At 39.4% G+C, this 22850-nt stretch overlaps 1 protein-coding gene across 2 annotated transcripts in view; it reads left to right on the top strand.

Annotated features, from left to right (window-relative positions):
• The window catches only part of FBN1 (fibrillin 1), a 253699-nt gene that overhangs the window by 19523 nt on the left and 211326 nt on the right, over positions 1–22850 (top strand). For both annotated transcript variants that reach the window (XM_079907012.1, XM_079907011.1), the window contains 2 exons: positions 16942–17024; positions 19072–19170. In XM_079907012.1, the coding sequence (XP_079763138.1) occupies positions 16942–17024; positions 19072–19170 (182 nt within the window). The remainder of the gene's footprint in view (positions 1–16941; positions 17025–19071; positions 19171–22850) is intronic.

Genomic DNA, 22850 nt, shown 5'->3' with positions numbered 1-22850 from the left:
CTATCAATGATTTATTGTCCTTTTTTTTTTGTTGTTCCTTAGCAACAATGTTGCCTCTGTTCTGATGATAAGGTTTCCTAGAGAAATGTTTTTAAAAGACCCATTGCCGGTTGACACTTGTGAAATAAGAGTTTGAGATACAAGATCTCCAAAGCTTTGAAACTGTAAAATATTTCTAAATGATCCATCAGAAACATGGAAAAATTTTACTGTCATAACCCATGAATTCCATTTATGTGTGTCTTTTGTTATGTATTTGATTTTTCATTTTAATTTTTTAAACTTAAAAACGTGGATGAAATGACATTGATTTCTTATTAGAAATTATCTTTTTCATCCCTTTATTTTATTATTTAATTTCTTATAAACATATTTATCTTTTTGTTAAATGAAATCCTCACCACTCTGACAGAATTCTGTCTAACTTAGGTTGTCTTAATTGGAAGTACATTTGAAATCCTAAACCTTCATTTACCATTTAAGATGCAGGTATTGTGTGAGGCGCTGGGCTTGTAAAGATAAATCTGAACTTTCTGTCTTTAAAGAGCTCACATTCTAAAAGAGAGGGTAATTACTCAGTTCCAGGGGATCTGAAACGCTCACATAACTTGAATACAAGAGGGAAGCCACTAAATACAGTTCAAAACTGATCTGCTCCCTTGCTTCATTTGGAAGCTACTCTTTTTGGAAATGGCTCATTGAACCCTTTGGTCTGTGAACTAGTCCTGGGTCCTGATTTTATATCATAGTTCCTGGTGAGGTAGGATCTTCTGGTTTGTAAAATAATTCAGGTACGTTGAAGATTAGAATATCCAATTACTCCCCGTTTTTTAAGTTCCTGACTTATAGACTTAGGGCTATCCCATATTGGCCCTAATGGGCTCCTGCTGGGGGTGGGGGATGGCACTGGGCCTGGGGCTGGGAAGGCTTCCATTCTGGCTGCCCTCTAAGGACTGTGTGGAGTGGCCTGAGTTGAAGGTGGTTGATTCTCACAGCTCACCGGGCAGCTTGCTGTAGCTGCAGGGACCATGGGTTTGAGTGGCCAATTTTTCCTCTGGTTGCCTGCCGTGGAATGTGTTTTCCCATAAAAACAGCATTTTAAGTCTGTGGTCGGGTTCCCAGACCAGCCTACAATAGCCTATTTAGCTGATAATGTAGCTGAGAGGCTGCTATTTGGCTAGACTGGGGACCAAACCACCACCTATTAACATTGTTTCTATTGGAAAAGCCATTCCAAGTTCTAAATACCAGTATAGAAGTGACATTTTGGAGCCCTACCTGTTTGTCAGTTGGGAGCTGCCAGTACTTGGAACTGGAGTTTTGAATCACCCTGCACTCCCGACTCCTGAAGTATGCCATTCTTTCGCCTAAGCCTGACCCCATTGGCCCGTTTTCCTGTCTCTTACTGGCGCTGCCAGTACATTCAGAAGATATTATCTCCCTGGACAGAGCTCTTGGTCTGAGAACTTCTGGGAAGTGGTGAGAGTCATGGTTTCAATTCCCTGTTTCTTCTGTGGGTGGTAAAGAGGTGGAAAGGGACCAGTTGGAACTTGGGAGCAGCGAATTCCATAGACACCATCCTGGGCCTGCCTGTTCTGGATCACCTGCTTACTTTACTTGTTTGTATTTCAATCATCTCTAGAATTTTGCCCACCCTTTACAAAAGTACAGTATAGCTTTGACTTGAGTAAATGGAGCAAATATCCCAGTCTAAGACAATATCATTGCTGGTCTTGAACTCATAGGTAAATCGAAGGGATTGCAGAGTTCTGGGAAGCAGTTCCTTAGAGGCATCACGTGTTTATGTGATACCACTGGTTAAATCCTCGTAGAGGCTGGAGAGATGCAATTTTGAGACACACTTTTTTTTTTTTTTATCTGTCTTGAGGAAATCCCTCCTCATCCTTATAGAATCAAATAGTAAAGTTTCAACTTCATAAACAAATAACACCTCTCCCCATGTTTAGATGGCAGTCCCTTTTGTACACCCAACGAGGGGTGTGATGCCAGAGGGCCAGACAAAGATCCCTTGCTTTAGAGAGAAGTAGGTCTAGTGCAAGTTTACTACGACAGCAAGTTAGTCAAACCATTGCCTTTAGAAGCTTACGAGGCCGCACAGGTTATTTAGTAGTCTGTGCAGACTTTTGTGTTCTCAGTATTGTGCAATCCACAGTACCAGAGGCGGAAAGTGCCCCATGTATCAGTGGAATTAGGACTTGCTGCACGCATCCATGTGCTTCTGGTCTTCACGGTTCAATCTCTAGTTTCCTGTTCCAGTGCACCCTGTGGCCTTAAATTCTTCCTTTTTTATTTCAAAGAAAAGCACACACATGCGCATGTTCCAGTCACCTATAAAAGATTCCAACCGGATTTAAGTTGGCCGCCACTCCAAAATGACCTCCCGAATTTGGGGAACTGCCTTGGCAGCTCTCTGTTTCCTTAGCTAAGAAAGGCTGAGGGTGTGTGTGTGTGTGTGTGTGTGTGTCCCCGATATGGTGACCTAAATTCTTTGACTCTTAAGTTCTTGAGCTGTTTCTTCTGATCAACACAAAATTCCCACAAAAACACAACTTAGGGTATATAACAAATGAAACTGTGGAGGCCACACCCTCTCTGTGCTGTCCGGGGCTGAGTTACCCTGATCACCGTGGGAAAAGCCTCCGTTCAAGCAGCACATCTGGAGGAACCTCTCAAGGCTGCCTGGTGAGCTTTGTGATGGCTGTCTTTTGGAATTGGCCACACATCACATTCTCTGGCTCCATCGATGACTTTGATCAGTCGTAACAACCTGCCCTAAGAAAATACACTTAAAACTTTTGTTGAGTTGAGTTGCCTTCGGGATTTTTGATTTTCTTTTGCTAAATAAATAAGTAGAATCAGATATTTATATATGAATGTTTTCTCTACATTGGTTTTGTATTTTCTCGAAGGAAATATATTGATCCCTGAGTTATAAACATTGATAACTTCACTGTTTAGAATAAATTAATGATCAGAAGATCAGCAAAATAATCAAGGCATGAAACCATTATGCATTACTATTTAACTGTCTATAACCTTTCAAATAAGCAGGAAATATTCTTCCCTTAAATAGTTTCGCTTATAACAAATAGTTCTATTAGTTCTCCATGTTGGTGGCATTTACAGATGGCCTACTTATGACACCAAAGTTCATCTTTGTTAATTGTGCTTTGTACTTACTAAGGCATTTAGTCAGTGTTATCTTGTGTGCTTCTAAATGGACTCCAAGATATTCTAGGCATAACAAGCATGGTTTCTCTGCTTGAAAAACTGTTAGACTGGGATCAGAGGGGCTGGGGGCAGGTTTCACAGATGAGACTCTAGACATAAAATTATTTAAAGTATATAATTGTAATATAGCATGTGTAGGTTTATGAGACGTGTGTCTGGAATTGTGTTGGTAGGTTGAAACATGGTGGGATTAATCAGGGAGGAGGGATTAACACTCTGCGGGGGGAGGGGGGATGGAATTATACATTAAACGGGAAAGATAGAAGAGCTAGTGTAAAGATGGAAGAAGAGTTTAGATTTAGTGTGTGTGTGTTGGAGGAGGGGGCTTGTGCCTGACAGACCACTGAGTCGGTGAAGAGAAGAAGCAGGGCAGGAGGGTGGAAGTTGATGGTGATGAGAGTGGGCAGGTAAGACAGGCCTACCTGGTGGGGATCTGAAGCTAATAGTGAGATGTTTCACATTTTACAGAGGGTAAAGATCCATCTCTGGATGAGAGGAGAACAGAATTAAGCATGGTGAACATGAAAACATGCTTAGCTCCATTGTCCTAACGGAGTAGAGAGGAACTAGGAAGCCAGGAAAAGCAGAATGTAGTATTAGTCCAACAGTGAAACACCAGGATTTGGACAAGGGATTTACTTATGGAGTCAGGGAATTTAAGAGTATTTCATCCCAGCAGTGGGATGAAATAAAACTAGTGACCCCTCTTAGCAACTGGGAAGCATCAAGTTATGATTCAGAGAGTCCCCTTCCATGCTTACCCTGGATGATGAGGCTAAACACCCTTGTTCTGTGCTCTGTTAGCTCCCCAGGCAGACCTTGATGTCAGTGTTTTACCTGTCATGTTGACAGGCTTTGCGTACGGGTCCATCTTCTTTTGAGAGCAAAGACTATGTCTTAGTCAATTTGGGGGGAATGTAACAGTTTGTTTATAATTGCATGGTAAAAATATTATTGTTATTTTACTTTTTAGTAAACTTTTAATTTTAGAACAGTTTTAGATTTACAGAAAAATCACGAGGATAATACAGAGAGTTCCCATATATCCTGGACACAAATTCCTCTGCTGTTAGCCTCTTATACTAGTTTGATACATTTATTAGAGTTAATGAACCAATATTGATATATTTTTGTTAACTAAAGTCCATTCTTTATTCAGCTTAACTGATTTTTTAACTGAATGTCCTTTTTTATGTTCAGGATCCCATCCAGGATACCACATTACATTTAGTTATCATATCTTCTTAGGCTGTGCCAGTTTCTCAGACTTACCCTATTTGTGATGACCTTGACAGTTTTGAGGACTGTTGGTCAGGAATTTTGTAGATTATCCCTTAATTGGGATTCTTTTGGAAGGAAGTCACTATGCACAGCTCACACTTAAGGCGTAGGGAGTTATGCATCACCTTCTTGAAGGCAGAGTATCTAATCATTTGGAATTTGCCAGCACAAGAGATTTCTCTCTTTTCTACCATTTATTTATTTATTCAATTATTTATTTATCAGTCTGGACTCATGGACATTTATTTTATACTTCGGATTATAATCCAATACTACTTTTGTTAATTTGTTACTTGAATGGTTCTAGCTTTGGCCACTGGGAGCTCTTGGTTTGGCTCCTATATCCCTGACATGTCCCCATCATTGTGGGTATTTGTTTCTTTGTTTGGCACTTTCTTACTTTCTTTACTTTCTGTCACCACAAGATGCTCCACACTCACCTTGTACATTTCTTGCCCAGTCCTGGAGTCAGCCATGTTTCCCAGGAGCCCTGGTTCCTTTTATTGGAGAATGGTATTAGAAACCAAGTGTTAGGTCTGGGTGTTAGATATACTTGTCTTAGTCACTTTTATTTATCTAACACACTGCCTAACACATAATAGATTCTCACTAAATATTGTTGAGTGGCTTTGTGTTGGTGGACAAGATGATTATTCATGTGCCCTGTTGTGTGCTCAGCAGTGAACTTACTGACTACACAGGAAGATGAGTTATGTGATCTTGGATACCTTGAGTTTGAGGTAGTCACAGAACATTTGATTCTAGATGTCCTGATGGTAGGAACTGAAGAGAGGAAGAGAGGGGGAGGAAGAAAGGGAAGGAAGGAGGGAAGAGAAGAGGAGGGAGGGAGGGAAGGAAGTCTTGAGAGCAGACATTGACTTTGGAGGAAAGGATAATGGAGTCACCAATCTACCAGAGATGGGAGAGAGCAAGAAGGGGGTAAAGCTCCTGCAAACCACAATACGAATGGTTCTTCTTCTTGTTCCTTTTGAGATCATTTTAATTAAGAAAAACTACATGAGGTAGGTTAGAGAGGTTGGCTGGCTGGCTTGAGTCTTCAAAGGAGAAAACCAGGATTGTCTGTGTCCCAGCCAGTGTTGACTCAGACAATCCACAAATGAGTCCCTGGGTCTGGAGAGCCCGGCTGAAGCTTGAGGAGGCCCTGGAAGCTGTCTTCACTACCGGGGTTTGAAGTTTCATTACTTGACTTGTTGTGACGGGCAGATGGGCTGGAACAGTCACATGTGATATTCAGATCACTGCTGGGAGATGTGACCTCTGCCTTCGGCTGTGAAGAGGGCCAGAATACAGGAAATAAAATAAGGGGGTAGTGTTTGCAAAGTTTATTGAAGCAGTGGATCCCTTTATCAGATAGCACTCATGGTTTTTCTTTTTACCTTGATAAAATTTGTCAAAGAACTAATAAAATAACTATGTGTGGTTCACAATATATGTAGCTCATTTGTGTTTTATAGTTTTTTCATTATGTATCTCATTTTTGACAGTGAAAGTTATGATCATTTTTAAACTCTGGAACAGTGGGATATTAGGATGTTTACCTTGAGACATGTTACATGGGCATTTGGGCACCCATCATTATGTGGGAGGCATATGCTTTTTGATACCCCTCCACGCTTATACTCAAGAGGGCTAAATCATAACTTTTCTGCCTAAAGGTCAAAAAAGCAGGCAACTCACAGAGCAGGGTCCATCTCATTAACCTTTACGTAATGCTTGTTATTCTCCTTGCCCAAGGTTTTATCACTTCACAAGCTGAGAAACTCATGTATATGAAATAAGAGCTCCTTGAATTTGTCTTTATTACCCTGGTCATGTTTGAAAAGGAGTTTGCACTTGGGATAGGAAGCAGAAAGGCTCTCTTGCTGAAAGACAGGCCAGACTTGCAGAAGTGGGTTGGCTAAGGAATGTGGACACACTGCAGACATCTTGCACTGAGGCTAATTCTTGCAATGATGTGGTCATACATGGTAGAGCCCAGCTGTTTGCTCCATTGAGAGGGGTTTTAGCTAGCCCACACAATCTCTGAGTGCTGTGTCTGAACTGGATCCAAATATCCAGCCTGCTGAGGCTCACCCAGCCCCCAGAGTGATTGGAGTTGGCTTATTACAGAGCACAACATTCAAAGCAACTGGTAAGAAAAGTTACAGACAAAGACTTAGTAATTGAAAAAAATGGAACGTATAGCAGTAAAGTGAAATCTAAACATATTTTCGCCCTCCCCCCATAAACTATTAAGATACAGGTAAAAACCGTTTATGCTTAATCTTTGGTCAGTTGATGGACATTTTGTGATTTTTGTTATCTATGCCACCAGGAATGCTACTGGGCGAATATCATCATCTCCCCTAAATACATCTTTGCCTTAACCTAGGGACTAAGACAGTGTACTCTAGAATAAGACTTCATGAGTTCAAACTCCATTCTCTACTTCCAAGCTATGGGACCTTGGCTAGTTTGTTAAACCTTACTGTTAAAACGGTAATAGTAAGGTTTAGCTCAAAGAGTTTCTATGAAGATGAAATAGCGTATCTTTAGCACTTACTATATCTTTTCCCTTTGAATTTTACCTTTAATTTGAAGAATGCCACTGCCACTTGCATGGAGCTTTATCTCTGACTCTTTTTTGGTGGTGGGTTGGTAGGTATGGCGGATGAAGTGAAAAGGAAGAAGCAGAGGTATGATTGCTACACTTTGATTTACACAAAAAAGTAACTCCATTAATGATTTGTCTTCTTTGTTAATGATTTTCATGCTGAAACTTTAGAGTAAAATCTTTTAGAATGGAAATCATCCAACTCGTCTACTTTAGACTTTACATATCTTAGAACTTTCCAACTTAAATAAGACATTCATTTATTTCTAGAATTAAAGGTGTTTTTTTCTGTGTGTAAGTAGAACAAATGCCACCCAGCTTCTTTGAACATGTTCTGTTAGTTTGCAGTTCTGAAAACCAAAGTCAGCAGAGGAGAAATCTTACATCTTTCTAATACTTTGCATTAAGCCACAAGACGTAGTAGTATTTAGTGTTGTTGAAGAATGAATGGTAACGAGATTAAAGCAATTGTCATTTGACGATGTTGGTTGAAATTAAATAATATATTAGGCTTTCCCTGGTGGCGCAGTGGTCAAGAATCCACCTGCCAATGCAGGGGATCGAGCCCTGGTCCAGGAAGATTCCACATGCCTCAGAGCAACTAAGCCCTTGCGCCACAACTACTGAGCCTGCACTCTAGAGCCTGCGAGCCACAACTACGGAAGCCCCTGTGTCAGAAGCCCGTGCTCCGCAACAGGAGAAGCCACCTCAAAGAGAACTCCGTGCACCGCAGTGAAGAGTAGCCCCCGCTCACCGCAACTGGAGAAAACCCTCACACAGCAACGAAGACCCAATGCAGCCAAAAATAAAACTAATTAATTAAAAATATATATATATATATTACTTATTAAAAAGGGAAAAGTTATTAAACTCAAAAAAGTCAGAGCATGCAAACAAAATAAATCATAATTCAGCATTATATAGAATTTTAAGAAATTCAGTGAAATGAAAATGTGATAACTAATGAAAGGGAGCTGTGAATGCCTCATTCTAATGAAGCAGAAAGCACCTGTTTATGAGATAAGAAGTTCATACTTTTAAAGTAAAATTGTTACTTTAAATAAAAGATGATGATTCACTCAATGAATGAATCCAGAATCTACTGTGTATCAGGAGACAGAGATGTAAAAATAAAATGCCTGCTCCCAAAGCACTAAAAATCTACAGGGAAGTTAACTAAAAATTACAGTGTACTATGAAAAGTGATGATAGAGGGTGTTTTAGAAACTCAGAAGAGGAGCTCCCAAAGGTGAAGGTAAGATTGGAAAATCTTCCTAGAAAAGAAGGTGCGAGGATTAGGAAACAAGATGGCGGAGTAGAAGGACGTGCTCTCTCTCTTGTGAGACCACCAGAATCACAACTAGCTGCTGGACAATCATCGACAGGAAGACACTGGAACTCACCTAGAAAGACACCCCACATGCAAAGACAAAGGAGAAGCCGCAATGAGATGCTAGGAGGGCTGCAATCACAGTAAAAGCAAATCCCATAACTTCTGGGTGGGTGACTCACAGACTGGAGAACACTTATACCACAGAAGTCCACCCACTGGAGTGAAGGTTATGAGCCCCACATCAGGTTCCCAACCTGGAGGTCTGGCAATGGGAGGAGGAATTCCTAGAGAATCAGACTTTGAAGGCTAGTGGGATTTGACTGCAGGACTTCGACAGGACTGGGGGAAACAGATACTCCAATCTTGGAGGGCACACACAAGGTAGTGTGCGCTTCGGGACCCGGGGGAGGGAGCAGTGACCCCAGGAAGACTGAACCAGACCTACATACTAGTGTTGGAGGATCTCCTGCAGAGGCGGGTGGTGGCTGTGGCTCACCCTGGGGACAGGGACACTGGCAGCAGAAGTTCAGGGAAGCACTCCTTGGTGTGAGCTCTCCCAGAGTCCACCATTAGCCCCACCAAAGAGCCCAGGTAGGCTCCAGTGTTGGCTTGCCACAGGCCAAACAACCAACAGGGAGGGAACCCAGCCCCACCCATCAGCAGTCAAGCAGATTAAAGTTTTACTGAGCTCTGCTCACCAGAGCAACAGTCAGCTGTACCCACCACCAGTCCCTCCCATCAGGAAACTTGCACAAGCCTCTTAGATGGCCTCATCCACCAGAGGGCAGACAACAGAAGCAAGAAAAACTACAGTCCTGCAGCCTGTGGAACAAAAACCACATTCACAGAAAGATAGACAAAAGGCAGAGGGCTATGTACCAGATGAAGGAACAAGATAAAACCCCAGAAAAACAACTAAATGAAGTGGAGATAGGCAACCTTCCAGAAAAATAATTCAGAATAATGATAGTGAAGATGATCCAGGACCTTGGAAAAAGAATGGAGGCGAAGATCGAGAAAATGCAAGAAATGTTTAACAGAGACCTAGAAGAATTAAAGAACAAACAAACAGAGATGAACAATACAATAACTGAAATGAAAACTACACTACAAGGAATCAATAGCAGAATAACTGAGGCAGAAAAATGGATAAGTGACCTGGAAGACAGAATGGTGGAATTCACTGCTGTGGAACAAACTAAAGAAAAAGGAATGAAAAGAAATGAAGACAGCCCAAGAGACCTCTGGGACAACATTAAATGCAACAACATGTGTGTTATAGGGGTCCCAGAAGGAGAAGAGTGAGAGAAAGGACCCAAGAAAATATTTGAAGAGATTATAGTCAAAAACTTCCCTAACATGGGAAAGGAAATAGCCACCAAAGTCCAGGAAGTGCAGAGAGTCCCATACAGGATAAACCCAAGGAGAAACATGCCGAGACACATAGTAATCAAACTGGCAAAAATTTAAGACAAATAAAAATTATTGAAAGAAGTAAGGGAAAAATGACAAATAACATACAAGGGAACTCCCATAAGGTTAACAGCTGATTTCTCAGCAGAAACTCTACAAACCAGAAGGGAGTGGCATGATATACTTAAAATGATGAAAGGGAAGAACCTACAACCAAGATTACTCTACCTGGCAAGGATCTCATTCATATTCGATGGAGAAATCAAAAGCTTTACAGACAAGCAAAAGCTAAGAGAATTCAGCACCACCAAATCAGCTCTACAACAAATGCTAAAGGAACTTGTCTAAGTGGGAAACACAAGAGAAGAAAAGGACCTACAAAAATAAACCCAAAACAATTAAGAAAATGGTCATTGGAACATACATATTGATAATTACCTTAAACATGAATGGATTAAATGCTCCAACCAAAAGACACAGGCTTGCAGAGTGGATACAAACACAAGACCCATCTATATGCTGTCTACAAGAGACCCACATCAGACCTAGGGACACGTTTGGACTGAAAGTGAGGGGATAGAAAAAGATATTCCATGAAAATGGAAATCAAAGGAAAGCTGGAGTAGCAATACTGATATCAGATAAAATAGACTTTAAAATAAAGACTGTTACAAGAGACAAGGAAGGACACTACATAATGATCAAGGGATCAATCCAAGAAGAAGATATAACAATTATAAATATATATGTACCCAACATAGGAGTACCTCAATACATAAGGCAACTGCTAACAGCTATAAAAGAGGAAATCGACAATAACACAATAATAGTGGGGGACTTTAACACCTCACTTACACCAATGGACAGATCATCCAAAATGAAAATACATAAGGAAACAGAAGCTTTAAATGACACAATAGACCAGATAGATTTAATTGATATTTATAGGACATTCCATCCCAAAACAGCAGATTACACTTCTTAAGTGTGCATGGAACATTCTCCAGGGTAGATCATATCTTGGGTCACAAGTCAAGCCACAGTATATTTAAGAAAATTGAAATCATATCAAGCATGTTTTCTGACCACAATGCTATGAAATTAGAAATGAATTACAGGGGAAAAAAACGTAAAAAACACAAACACATGGAGGTTAAACAATACGTTACTAAATAACCAAGAGATCACTGAAGAAATCAAAGAGGAAATCAAAAGATACCTAGAGACAAATGACAATGAAAACATGATGATCCAAAACCTATGGGATGCAGCAAAAGCAGTTTTAAGAGGGAAGTTTATAGCTATACAAGCCTACCACAAGAAACAAGAAAAATCTCAAATAAACAATCTAAGCTTACACCTAAAGGAATTAGAGAAAGAAGAACAAACAAAACCCAAAGTTAGCAGAAGGAAAGAAATCATAAAGATCAGATCAGAAATAAATGAAATAGAAACAAAGAAAACAATAGCAAAGATCAATAAAACTAAAAGCTGGTTCTTTGAGAAGATAAACAAAATTGATAAACCATTAGCCAGACTCATCAACAAAAAGAGGGAGAGGACTCAAATCAATAAAATTAGAAATGAAAAAGGAGAAGTTACAACAGACACTGCAGAAATATCAAGTATCCTAAGAGACTACTGCAAGCAACTCTGTGCCAATAAAATGGACATCCTGGAAGAAATTGACAGATTCTTAGAAAGGTATAACCTACCAAGACTGAACCAGGAAGAAATAGAAAATATGAACAGACCAATCACAAGTAATGAAATTGAAACTGTGATTAAAAATCTTCCAACAAACAAAAGTCCAGAACCAGCTGGCTTCACAGGTGAATTCTATCAAACATTTAGAGGAGAGCTAACACCCACTCTTCTCAAACTTCCAAAAAATTGCAGAGGAAGGAACACTCCCAAACTCATTCTATGAGGCCACCATCACCCTGATACCAAAACCAGACAAAGATATTACAAAGAAAGAAACTTACAGACAAATATCACTGATGAATATAGATGCAAAAATCCTCAACAAAATACTACCAAACAGAATCCAACAACACATTAAAAGGATCATACACCATGATCAAGTGGGATTTATCCCAGGGATGCAAGGATTCTTCAATATACGTTAATCAATCAATGTGATAAACCATATTAACAGATTGAAGAATAAAAACCATATGATCATCCCAACAGATGCAGAAAAAGCTTTTGACAAAATTCAACACTCATTTATGATAAAAACTCTCCAGAAAGCATAGAGGGAACCTACCTCAACATAATGAAGGCCATATACGACAAACCCACAGCAAACATCATTCTCAATGGTGAAAAACTGAAAGCATTTCCACTAAGATCAGGAACGAGACAAGGATGTCCACTCTCACCACTATTATTCAGCATAGTTTTGGAAGTCCTAGCTACGGCAATCAGAGAAGAAAAAGAAACAAAGGGAATACAAATTGGAAAATAAGTAAAACTGTCACTGTTTGCAGGTGACATGATACTATACATAGAGAATCCTAAAGATGACACCAAAAAACTACTAGAGCTAATCTATGAATTTGGTAAAGTTACAGGATACAAAATTAATGCACAGAAATCTCTTGCATTCCTATACACTAATGATGAAAAATCTGAAAGAGAAATTAAGGAAACACTCCTACTTACCATTGCAACAAAAAGAATAAAATACCTAGGAATAAACCTACCTAGGGAGACAAAAGACCTCTATGCAGAAAACTATAAGACACTGATGAAAGAAATTAAAGATGATACCAACAGATGGAGAGATATACCATGTTCTTCGATTGGAGGAATAAAGATTGTGAAAATGACTGTACTACCCAAAGCAACGTACAGATTCAACACAATCCCTATCAAATTACCAATGGCATTTTGTACGGAACTAAAACAAAAAATCTTAAAATTTGTATGGAGACACAAAAGACCCTGAATAGCCAAAGTAGTCTTGAGGGAAAAAAACGGAGCTGGAGGAATCAGACTCCCTGACTTCAGACTATACTACAAAACTACAGTAATCAAGACAATATGGTACTGGCACAAAAACAGAAACATAGATCAATGGAACAAGATAGAAAGCCCAGAGATAAACCCACGGACCTATAGTCAACTAATCTATGACAAGGGAAGCAAGGATATACAATGGAGAAAAGACAGTCTCTTCAATAAGTGGTGCTGGGAACACTGGACAGCTACATGTAAAAGAATGAAATTAGAACACTCCCTAACACCATACACAAAAATAAACTCAAGATGGATTCGAGACATAAATGTAAGACCGGACACTGTAAAACTCTTAGAGGAAAACATAGGAAGAACGCTCTTTGACATAAATCACAACAAGATCCTTTTTGATCCACCTCCTAGAGTAATGGAAATAAAAACAAAAATAAACAATTGGGACCTAATGAAACTTCAGAGCTCTTGCACAGCAAAGGAAACCATAAACAAGATGAAAAGACAACACTCAGAATGGGAGAAAATATTTGCAAACGAATCAACGGACAAAGGATTAATCTCCAAAATATATAAACAGCTCATGGAGCTCAGTATTAAGAAAACAAACAACCCTGTCCAAAATTGGGCAGAAGACCTAAATAGACATTTCTCCAAAGAAGAGATACAGATGGCCAAGAAGCACATGAAAAGCTGCTCAACATCACTAATTATTAGAGAAATGCAAATCAAAACTACAATGAGGTATCACCTCATACCAGTCCGAATGGGCATCATCAGAAAATCTATAAAACAACAAATGTTGGAGAGGGTGTGGAGAAAAGGGAACCATCTTGCACTGTTGGTGGGAATGTAAATTGATACAGCCACTATGGAGAACAGTGTGGAGGTTCCATTAAAAACTAAAAATAGAATTAGCATATTACCCAGCAATCCCAGTACTTCGCATATACCCAGAGAAAACCATAGTTCAAAAAGACACATCCACCGGAATGTTCATTGCAGTACTATTTACAATAGCTAGGACATGGAAGCTACCTAAATGCTACCGACAGACGAATGGATAAAGAAGATGTGGTACATATATACTATGGAATATTACTCAGCCATAAAAAAGAATGAAATCTGGTAATTTGTAGAGACGTGGATGGATCTAGAGACTGTCATACAGAGTGAAGTTAAGTCAGAAAGAGAAAAACGAATATCATATATTAACACATACATGTGGAACCTAGAAAAATGGTACAGATGAACCGGTTTGCAGGGCAGAAATTGAGACACAGATGTAGGGAACAAAAGTATGGACACCAAGGGGGGAAAACCGCGGTGGGGTGGGGATGGTGGTGTGCTGCATTGGGCGATTGGGATTGACATGTATACACTGATATGTATAAAATTGATGACTAATAAGGATCTCCCGTATAAAAAAATTGGTAAAATAAAATTAAAGAAAAATAAATAAATAAAGGATGATGATCAAAGTATAACAGCACATGTTTAAGAAATTAACAGTTGTAGATGGGCATTAATTGAGAAAGCAAAAGAACTCTCTACTTCCCCAGATCCTCATCTCTTAAGGCAACCAGTTTTAACCATTTCTGTTTTTAGTTCTTCTCACATTTATCCCCATGACACCATGTTCCGTGTTTGTGCTTCTATGTCTAGATTTAAATAGTACCTATTGGCTTCTTGCCATGAAAGATGGGGACATAGCTCACTTAGATCTATACCTTTTACTCTCTCTTCTTCTTCATATTTTTAAAATAATTATAGAATGACTTTTAGCCATTCTATAATCATTTGGTACTTATAAACATTATATATCTAAACCTCTATTTCTTGGATCAATTGCTTTATTTCTCTCCACACCTTTCTTTCCAACTCGTTTCTTGATTTATGATACACAAAGGTTTAAAATATTTACGTTTTGTTTTGTAACCATTGTAAATTGTAACATCTTTCATGTTTTGTCTGTAGGTTGATTCTAAAGTTTGAGGAAACAGTAAAGAATGTCTATATTATTGTGATTTTTCATGTACCTTGGAAAATATTTTGAATATCTTGCTTTGCAGGACTGTTAGGACTGATCCTGGACTCTTTTTTTCTTAGCTTTTTTACCCTGTTATATGTGTTGTTACTCCATAAATACACTCCTTGTCAGACAGTATATCCTGATTTTTGTCTGAAAAACATAGTTACTCCAACAGCAGACACCCTACAAAGGCTTAGGGATCCTCTGAAGTTATTCCAGGGTTTGATTTGGGGTTGGACTGAATCCAGTGGAGTTGTAATGGGCTGTTGGTGGGGAAGGTTTGAGGTGGTTGACTTTGGCCTGGATTGTCATTTTAGATTGAGGGAACTTTTACGAAGCTTGGGTGTCCTCCTGCCTCAGCCTTCTACCCTATCTTTTCCTCTCACTCCCCTTTCTAAGATTCTGAGTAGCCCTAGGAAGTTCTGGGCACTCTGAACTGAAGCTTGGGGCACTACTTTGTCACAGGAGGGAAAAAGAATTGAGAGCCTTTGGCTTAGAATTCCTAATAAAGTCTTTCTCTCTTCCTTAATCTCTTATGGTTCCTTTCGCTGAGTAGCTAATTTAGGTCAGAAGATGATTCCACCACAATGCTGCTGTGTGTTTTCATTGTCCTTTTCATATGTAAGCTTTTCATGTTCATTATTTCATCTGATACACACACACACACACACACACACACACACACACACACACACACAATGTGGACAAGGCAGACATTTCATTATCCCAGTTGTAGAGAAATAAAATAAGGCTCAGAGAGGTCCTAACGTCATGCACATATTAAGCCTCTATCCAATCATTTTCTGTCTAGCCTTGGAGAAGCCGTGGGCTTTTGGGTATGGATTTGGGACCCTCTCCCTGGCTCCTCCATCCTTCTTCCTATTTCTTTTTCTGACCTCAGCATCAGTTGGTCTGAAGTGTACATTTTTCCCTGCAGAGTATTCCAGGTTCTCTGGGGCTGTAAAGAGAGTACAGGACAGAGCAAAGACTTTACCTCACTTCCCAATCCTGCATTTGGTTAAAGTAGTGAGTTCAGAGGAAATGCAGGAGGGTTCTGTGCATATACAGGTATGCATTTTAGCTCTGCAGTTGTTCTTAAAGGCTTATACTTATGGGACTACAGTATTTATACCAGCAAGCCTTGGAATAGCTCCTAGTTTGTGAAACTGATTGCAAAACCTTTGACCTGCCTTATCAGCCCCTGAACTCGAGGAACTGGCATCAAGGTTTAGGCCCTCAGACGTGGCAAAATGAAATGAATGAATGGTTTCTTTTGGGTCTCTGTGTGTTATACCCTCTGCCTTAGTTTCCAGTGTAAAATTTGTTAGATCTTTACCCAGTTGCTCCCTTAAATTGTTAAATAGGATCATTTGGATCCTGAATGTATCCTGAATGGAGGCTTTGCTCCAAGACATGTGATGAACTGTAAACAAGGAAGCCAGAGTGACATTGGCTTTATTTTCCTGTAACTGCTGGTATCAACTATGTTTCCAAATTTTGGCTAAAGAAATATTTACGTGTTTTGGCTTTTTTTTTTTTTCTAATGTCAGGGTGTGCATTCCTGTAATTCTGGTGAAAGGAAGAATGTGGTCACATTTTACAGGGTAGCTGGGCCATAGGAAAAAATATACACAACTTCAATGAATAGAAATATAAAACCTTACATTCAGTAGATTTTATGATGACTTTTCTTAACTAGATTGGTACATTTATTGTTTAAACTAGTCTCATATGGCTCCATAACTTTTTATATCTGTGCATTGTGATAGAAAGCACTGCATTTTGTTCCTGTGGTTTTTATTTTCCTGATGTGCTGTATGCATAGGTGATATTAAGCATATCCGTGTTGGTATCTTGTGTTAAAATGTCCCAAACTACTAAGCCAGCATTGAGTCCCATGAGTTTACTTTTCTTGTCTGCAAAGATTCATACTGTTCTAATAACTCAGGAATTTTTTCCTTTTATTTGGTCATATATTCTTTTTTTTTTTTAAAGTATGGAATTCTCGTGATTGAATTTTTTTTGTTTTTGTTTCAGACCTAATGTCTGTGGATCACGTTACAATGCTTACTGTTGCCCTGGATGGAAGACCTTACCTGGTGGAAATCAGTGTATTGTCCGTAAGTAAATAGTCTGTCATTTTTCATGTTCTTGTTTTGTTGTTTTGGTTGCATGGTGATTCTTCGTATTCGGTCTTTTGTAACTGCATACCATTAATATGTCTATAGCAGAGCCTTCCAGCTCTAAGATTTTCCTACTTTCTCTGAATCCAGCTTGGGAAATATATTAACTTGGTCAAACCACTGTTATACTTTAACTCAATGACTTCCTTTAGAATGTTTCTGAGATAGAGGGAATAGAGCCACAGGGATACTTTGATCAAGGTTTCATGTCATGGCATACCTTGTGCCTGGCTGCATAGACTATGTAATCACTTTGATGGAGTTTTGAAAAACAGTTTATCATTGCTGCTTTCCTTACTGTAATTTCTAACTGTGTTGGCCACCCACAAGCCCGCCCAAACCTTGTATGTTGAATTTCGGTGATCGAGGCTAAAAGCAGACCTAACTCTTAGACAAAGGGGAGAGGAAGCAGATAGAGCATCATATGAGGATGAGTGAAAAGACTAGGGGAAGAACTCAGATGGTACCAGAGATTCCTCTACCGACTCTGCTTCTGTGGGAAAGCCCCAGATTCTCATCATACCTCACAAATGTTGAGCGACAAATTACATGCAAGACAAGGTGCTATTTAATGGCGATACTAAGTCAAGTTAGTTATGGCATCTGTCCTCCATGAACTTTTACAGTTATCATACCTGTGAAATAATTTTTGTTTTTAGAAAACTCCATTTGTATAATGGGAAATTGAGAGCTGAAAGGACACTTAAGGAATTACTTCACCCCCCTTCTTATTTGGCCAAGAGTGGTCTGTGGAGAAGAAGAGATTATTTCAACCAGCATTCTCTTGGTGACCTGAAAAAGTTAATCCCTTTCCCAATTCTTGATTTTAACTAAAAGCAATTTATTCATTTGGCACATTGTGGTTTACTTCAAGATCATACCTGACTCACTAAGAGAGGGGTATAATGGTATTTGGAGTTTTCTAAATGAACTTGACAACAAAACCCTTTCCCTAGTGTTCTATAGAATCTCTGAGAAATGCTGACTTCAGGTATTAAATAAATGTTTGTAGGATCCTTTGACAGCTTATTTCTTAATAGTTTTCAACCTCCATCCTAGGCTCTTCTGATGTTTCAATGCACTGTCTATCAAGGGTATTATTTTTGGCCTTGTACATTTCATTTGCCCTTGCAAGTTTGTTCAGGAGTTTGAAGGAAAGGATCAAGCCTTATGAGTATAAAAAGTAGTGACCAAATCTTGGTCTTCTGTTAAATATAAATCATTTACCATTTGAACTTATTCTTTAGTCCAATAGCAGAGCATTTGGTACAAGTATGATATTAGATTCTGGGTGGCATGAAAATGTTAATAATTCTCTAAAAGATGAATGGCTTCCTGACTGTAGGATCAGTACTACTGAAGTGGATTCACACGTCTTCTCTCAGACTTTGGATGTAACTCACAACAGGACTAAATATAGGATACAAGTTCCTCCATAGATCATATGTTCTCGACTGGCAGGGTCTTATCTAGGGAAGTAGTCTTAGCAGGGCACAGTATTTTTATAAAAATTAGTAAACTTTAAGCATTTATAATAAAATAGGCTCCCAAGAATACTGCTACAATTTTTATATTATTACATCTTAAAGTTAGCATAAAAACAACGTGTGTGTGTGTGTACACACACACACACACACACACACACACACACACACACACACACACACAAGATTTTTGTTTATTTTATTTTCCCTTTATAGGATATCTTGGGTTTTTGACAGATTGAGAGCTGTGGAATAAGCAAAGAGAGGATGGAGAACCACTGATACGGATAAGGGAGTTGCCGAATCTTATAGCCAGAGTTTATTTAGTCCAACAGATTTGTTTTATAAATGAATAAATCTGAAGCCTAAGGTCACATAGGTCATGATGGCAAAGTTAACAAGGAACCTGATAGGCCAGGTTTCCTCACTGGAGGATTGGGGCCCTGTAAATCACCGTGCTCTGAAGCCATGTGCTAACAGACCTCTGGTTTTGTTCACAGCCATTTGCCGGCATTCCTGTGGGGATGGATTTTGTTCTAGGCCAAATATGTGCACTTGCCCATCTGGTCAGATAGCTCCTTCCTGTGGTTCCAGATCCAGTGAGTATAACATGTCATTATATATAATATTATTTTATGTGGTTATGCCCGATTTTCTCCTAAATTTGCTTTTGGCTTTTCTCTTGCCTGCAATACATTTTTTTTCACTAGAACATCTGCCTTCTCTGTTCTGCCCAAAATACTTGGAATGGCTTTCCTCAATCTGGGCTCTCATTTCCCTTCTTCACTTTTTATAGGGAAATTACCTATGGGAAATAGTTACTGTGAATAATATAAAGATTATGGCTTCCTTCTGTGTAGGTGTCACCTTATTCATTTTTGTATCTCCAGTGTAAACACCATAAAAGATGCTCAATGAAATGATTGTTTAATGAACATTTTTTGGCTCAAGAAAACTAAGCATTCTTCCTTGTGGTACTGAAATATGAATCTGATTAAACACTTTTTACAACTTGAGACCCCTGCTTTTGCAAGAAGAAAATGGAAGGAGTCATCATGGCAGTTTATTGGGGATGATTTATCATGAAGCACAAACATATTTTCCCTTTCAGAATTTTACCACTTTGTTCATTCTGTTCATTATTCAGAGACTTTGCTTGCTTGTTCTATTGGTTTTTGTTTTGAAATGCAGGGTGCTCAGCAGTGAATTAGGGGAAATGTAGGGCTTGGGAAGGAGGTGAGTCATTGGTTGTTAAAAAAGTTGAAGTTCATGTCTATATAAATAGCCCCTCAACACCTTGACCATCACCAAGGCAAAAACTTAGGTTCCTTTTCCATTTCCCATTTCTGATGGGAAAATACACTCCTCTTACAGTGTGTTCTGGTTTTGACAAGGTTTTAAGGAGAGTATTGTGGAATAAGCGCATTCTCTTTCATCGATTGCAAGTAGAGACTTCCGCGGGGTCAAGATTCATTACCTGTTAAGAGTCCTCACATTTAACCGTGGCTCTCATGAACCAATTAACAGGACAGGGCAAGTAGTGCAGGGTAGCAGACCCTTTTGGTGCCCATGCACATACCTTGGCATTCATGGGTGACACAAGTGACTCTGCCTGGGAGCTCTGTAACATTTTTCTGGCCACGGAGCATGTAGGACAAGCTGGAAGGCTGAGGGGCTTAATTAGAAGCACCTTTTAACCAATGACAAACGGAGAGTGTTGGATAAGTGCCCATGCTTCCTTGCCTCTCCTTTTGCATAACTGCGAAGTGTGTTATGCACTGTCTTCTGAAGTTCCCTAGTGGGATTGAGCCCTAGTTGCCCACAGTAGGAATAGGCTTGATAATGTACTTTATAGGCTTTCTTTCACTTTCCCAGTCTCTTACCAGTGTTTCCTGAAATTACTTCTGAAATAAACTACTCACATTTGAATTATTGTCTCAGAATTTGCTTCTGGTGGAAACCAAACAGAGATAGTCTAGCACTAAATACAGACAGTTGTAGGTTGGGATAGAAACTCCCCCTTGGGCTGGGACTCATTAACTTATTGCAATGGGTGTAGCATGTTCTTACTTGATCTCAGCTTGGTTTTCAATGTGTGTCCTCCAAGCAGGGGTAGGTTAGTTCTACATATCAGGAGCACTTGAGCTGGAGGAATATCAAGAGGTAGAGAGCTCAGCTGGCAGCACTTTGGGGAACATGTCGGATGTCTCCATCTCCATCAGGATGACCTCCAGGCTGCCTCTGAGGAGTGAGAGCCTCAGGGTGGGGAAGGAGTCTACATATCAAGTTGGGAATAGAACCATCTCTCAGATTGGTTCTTGAAGCAACCAACAACACTGCACTCCACTGGGGGAAGAAAATATTGCCGGATGGCAAAACCGGGTATCCAGCTGGAAAGGTCTTCAATGATAGTGTGAGCTGCTAATGATTTAATCAAGTAAAAATCATGAGATGTGGAGAAAGGATGTTAACAAGATCAGAGGGAAAAGCTGTGGTCCTAGTAGACTTTAAGCTAGCAGTGAGGTGGGAGGAATATAGTGGTATGGTCTTGTGGGCCAGGTTAGGGTAGAGGCTGAAGTTCAAGACCTGTGGGTGGTGCTCTCTGAGATGGTTTAGGTTCATCTACGGTACTTGGACATTGGACAAAGCCCCCAAGTAGCTGGTGGTTGAGAGTGGTGTGAGAGGGAAGATATGGTTTCATCAGCGTTTTTGAGGCATTTGGAGCCTTTAAAATCGTTGGCTTGGACTCTACCTGAACTAATAATGTCCAGACAGCTTGCACAACTAAAGATGGCAGAATGTTTTAAATGAAGGGTAGCTGGGGATGATCAGAATTCATTTCTGATCTTTTTAAGTGATGTTTTAGGGAACAGCTCTGCCATCCTATAGAACTTCCTGCCCGTGGTATGGAAGACAATGGATAGATCCCTTTGCTAACTGCCCTGCTAACAGAAGAATAATCCAACTCAGTGAAATGTTTGCATTCACTACCTGTGGTTCTGCTAAGAGGGGGTCAATATCATTTTATCAGTATTTCCTATAAGAAACTTTATACTCGTTATGTGATGGAGTCAAGGAGGTCTGGGCAAGTTGTAGGACCTCTGAGGCCACAGCCTTCTCATTTGAAAATATAAAGAATGAAAGGAGGGTTTTTCTTTCAGGTTATTTTCAACTTGTGTCCAGTGACTTGTAAAATAGGAAATGATCTCTTAGTGGCCTGAATGAGAGATCGCATTTCCAGAAAGTCCAAATTGCCAGCCAGCAATTCCTTTGGACACCCGGAAGTTGTGGCTTCCCTTAACCTATCAGGAGTCTTGCTGCCAGTCATTGAGGCACCAGGGCAAAAGCGGGATTGGCTAGACAGGGTCAGAGCGAGTTTTCTAGACTTTAACTCCAGGTCTATTGGGACTGCTCTCTACTCTCTCAGTCTCTGAGGCCAGAGATAGATCCTGAGCAACCCTAATTCTCATAAAGACCTGTCATTGGTGATCCATGAATTCACTCAAACTCTCCTTAAATATACAGAAATATACAATAGATTATCTTCTTAAATAATATACAGTATGTTGTTATAAAAGGTGCTCCCTAAATTTCACATTTTAGACTTTGGAGATCAATTTTATGCTCATCCTGTTTTATTCTTTATGTTTTTAAAAAGGATTTAAAAATTAAACTTATTATTTTGAGATAATTATAGATTCACATTCAATCGTAAGAAGTGCTGTGTAGAGATCCTGGGTACCTTCTATCCAGTTGTCCCCATGTTAACATCTTGTGAGACTATCGTGCAATATCACAGCCAGGATATTGACACGGATACAGTCAAGATACAGAACATTACCATCACCACCAGATCCTTCATGTTACTCTCATATTCATTTCCTCCTACTTCTCCTTAATCGTGACCACCACTAACCTGTTGTCTATTTCTATAATTTTGTCATTTCAAGAATGTTGTATAAATGGAATCACACAGTATGTAACCTTTTGGGACTGGCTTTTTTCACTCAGCATAATTCTCTGGAAATTCATCCTATTGTTGTTGTTGTATATATCAGTAGTTCGTTCCCTTTTATCGCTGAGTAGTATTACACACTATGGATGTAACACAGTTTGTTTAGCCACTCACCCATTGAAAGACATATGAGTTCTTTCTAGTTTTTTTGATTTTCAAACAAAGCTGCTATGAGCATTTATGTACAGGTCTTTGTGTGAATGTAAGTCTTTATTTCTCTGGGATAAACGTCCAGAACTGTAATTGCTGGGTTGTACTGTAGTT

Source organism: Stenella coeruleoalba (assembly GCF_951394435.1).
Source record: "Stenella coeruleoalba genome assembly, chromosome: 2".
In the NCBI taxonomy this organism is placed as follows: Eukaryota; Metazoa; Chordata; class Mammalia; order Artiodactyla; family Delphinidae; genus Stenella; species Stenella coeruleoalba.
Note: the sequence above shows the minus strand (reverse complement) of the source record. Positions and strands in the feature narration are given on the sequence as shown.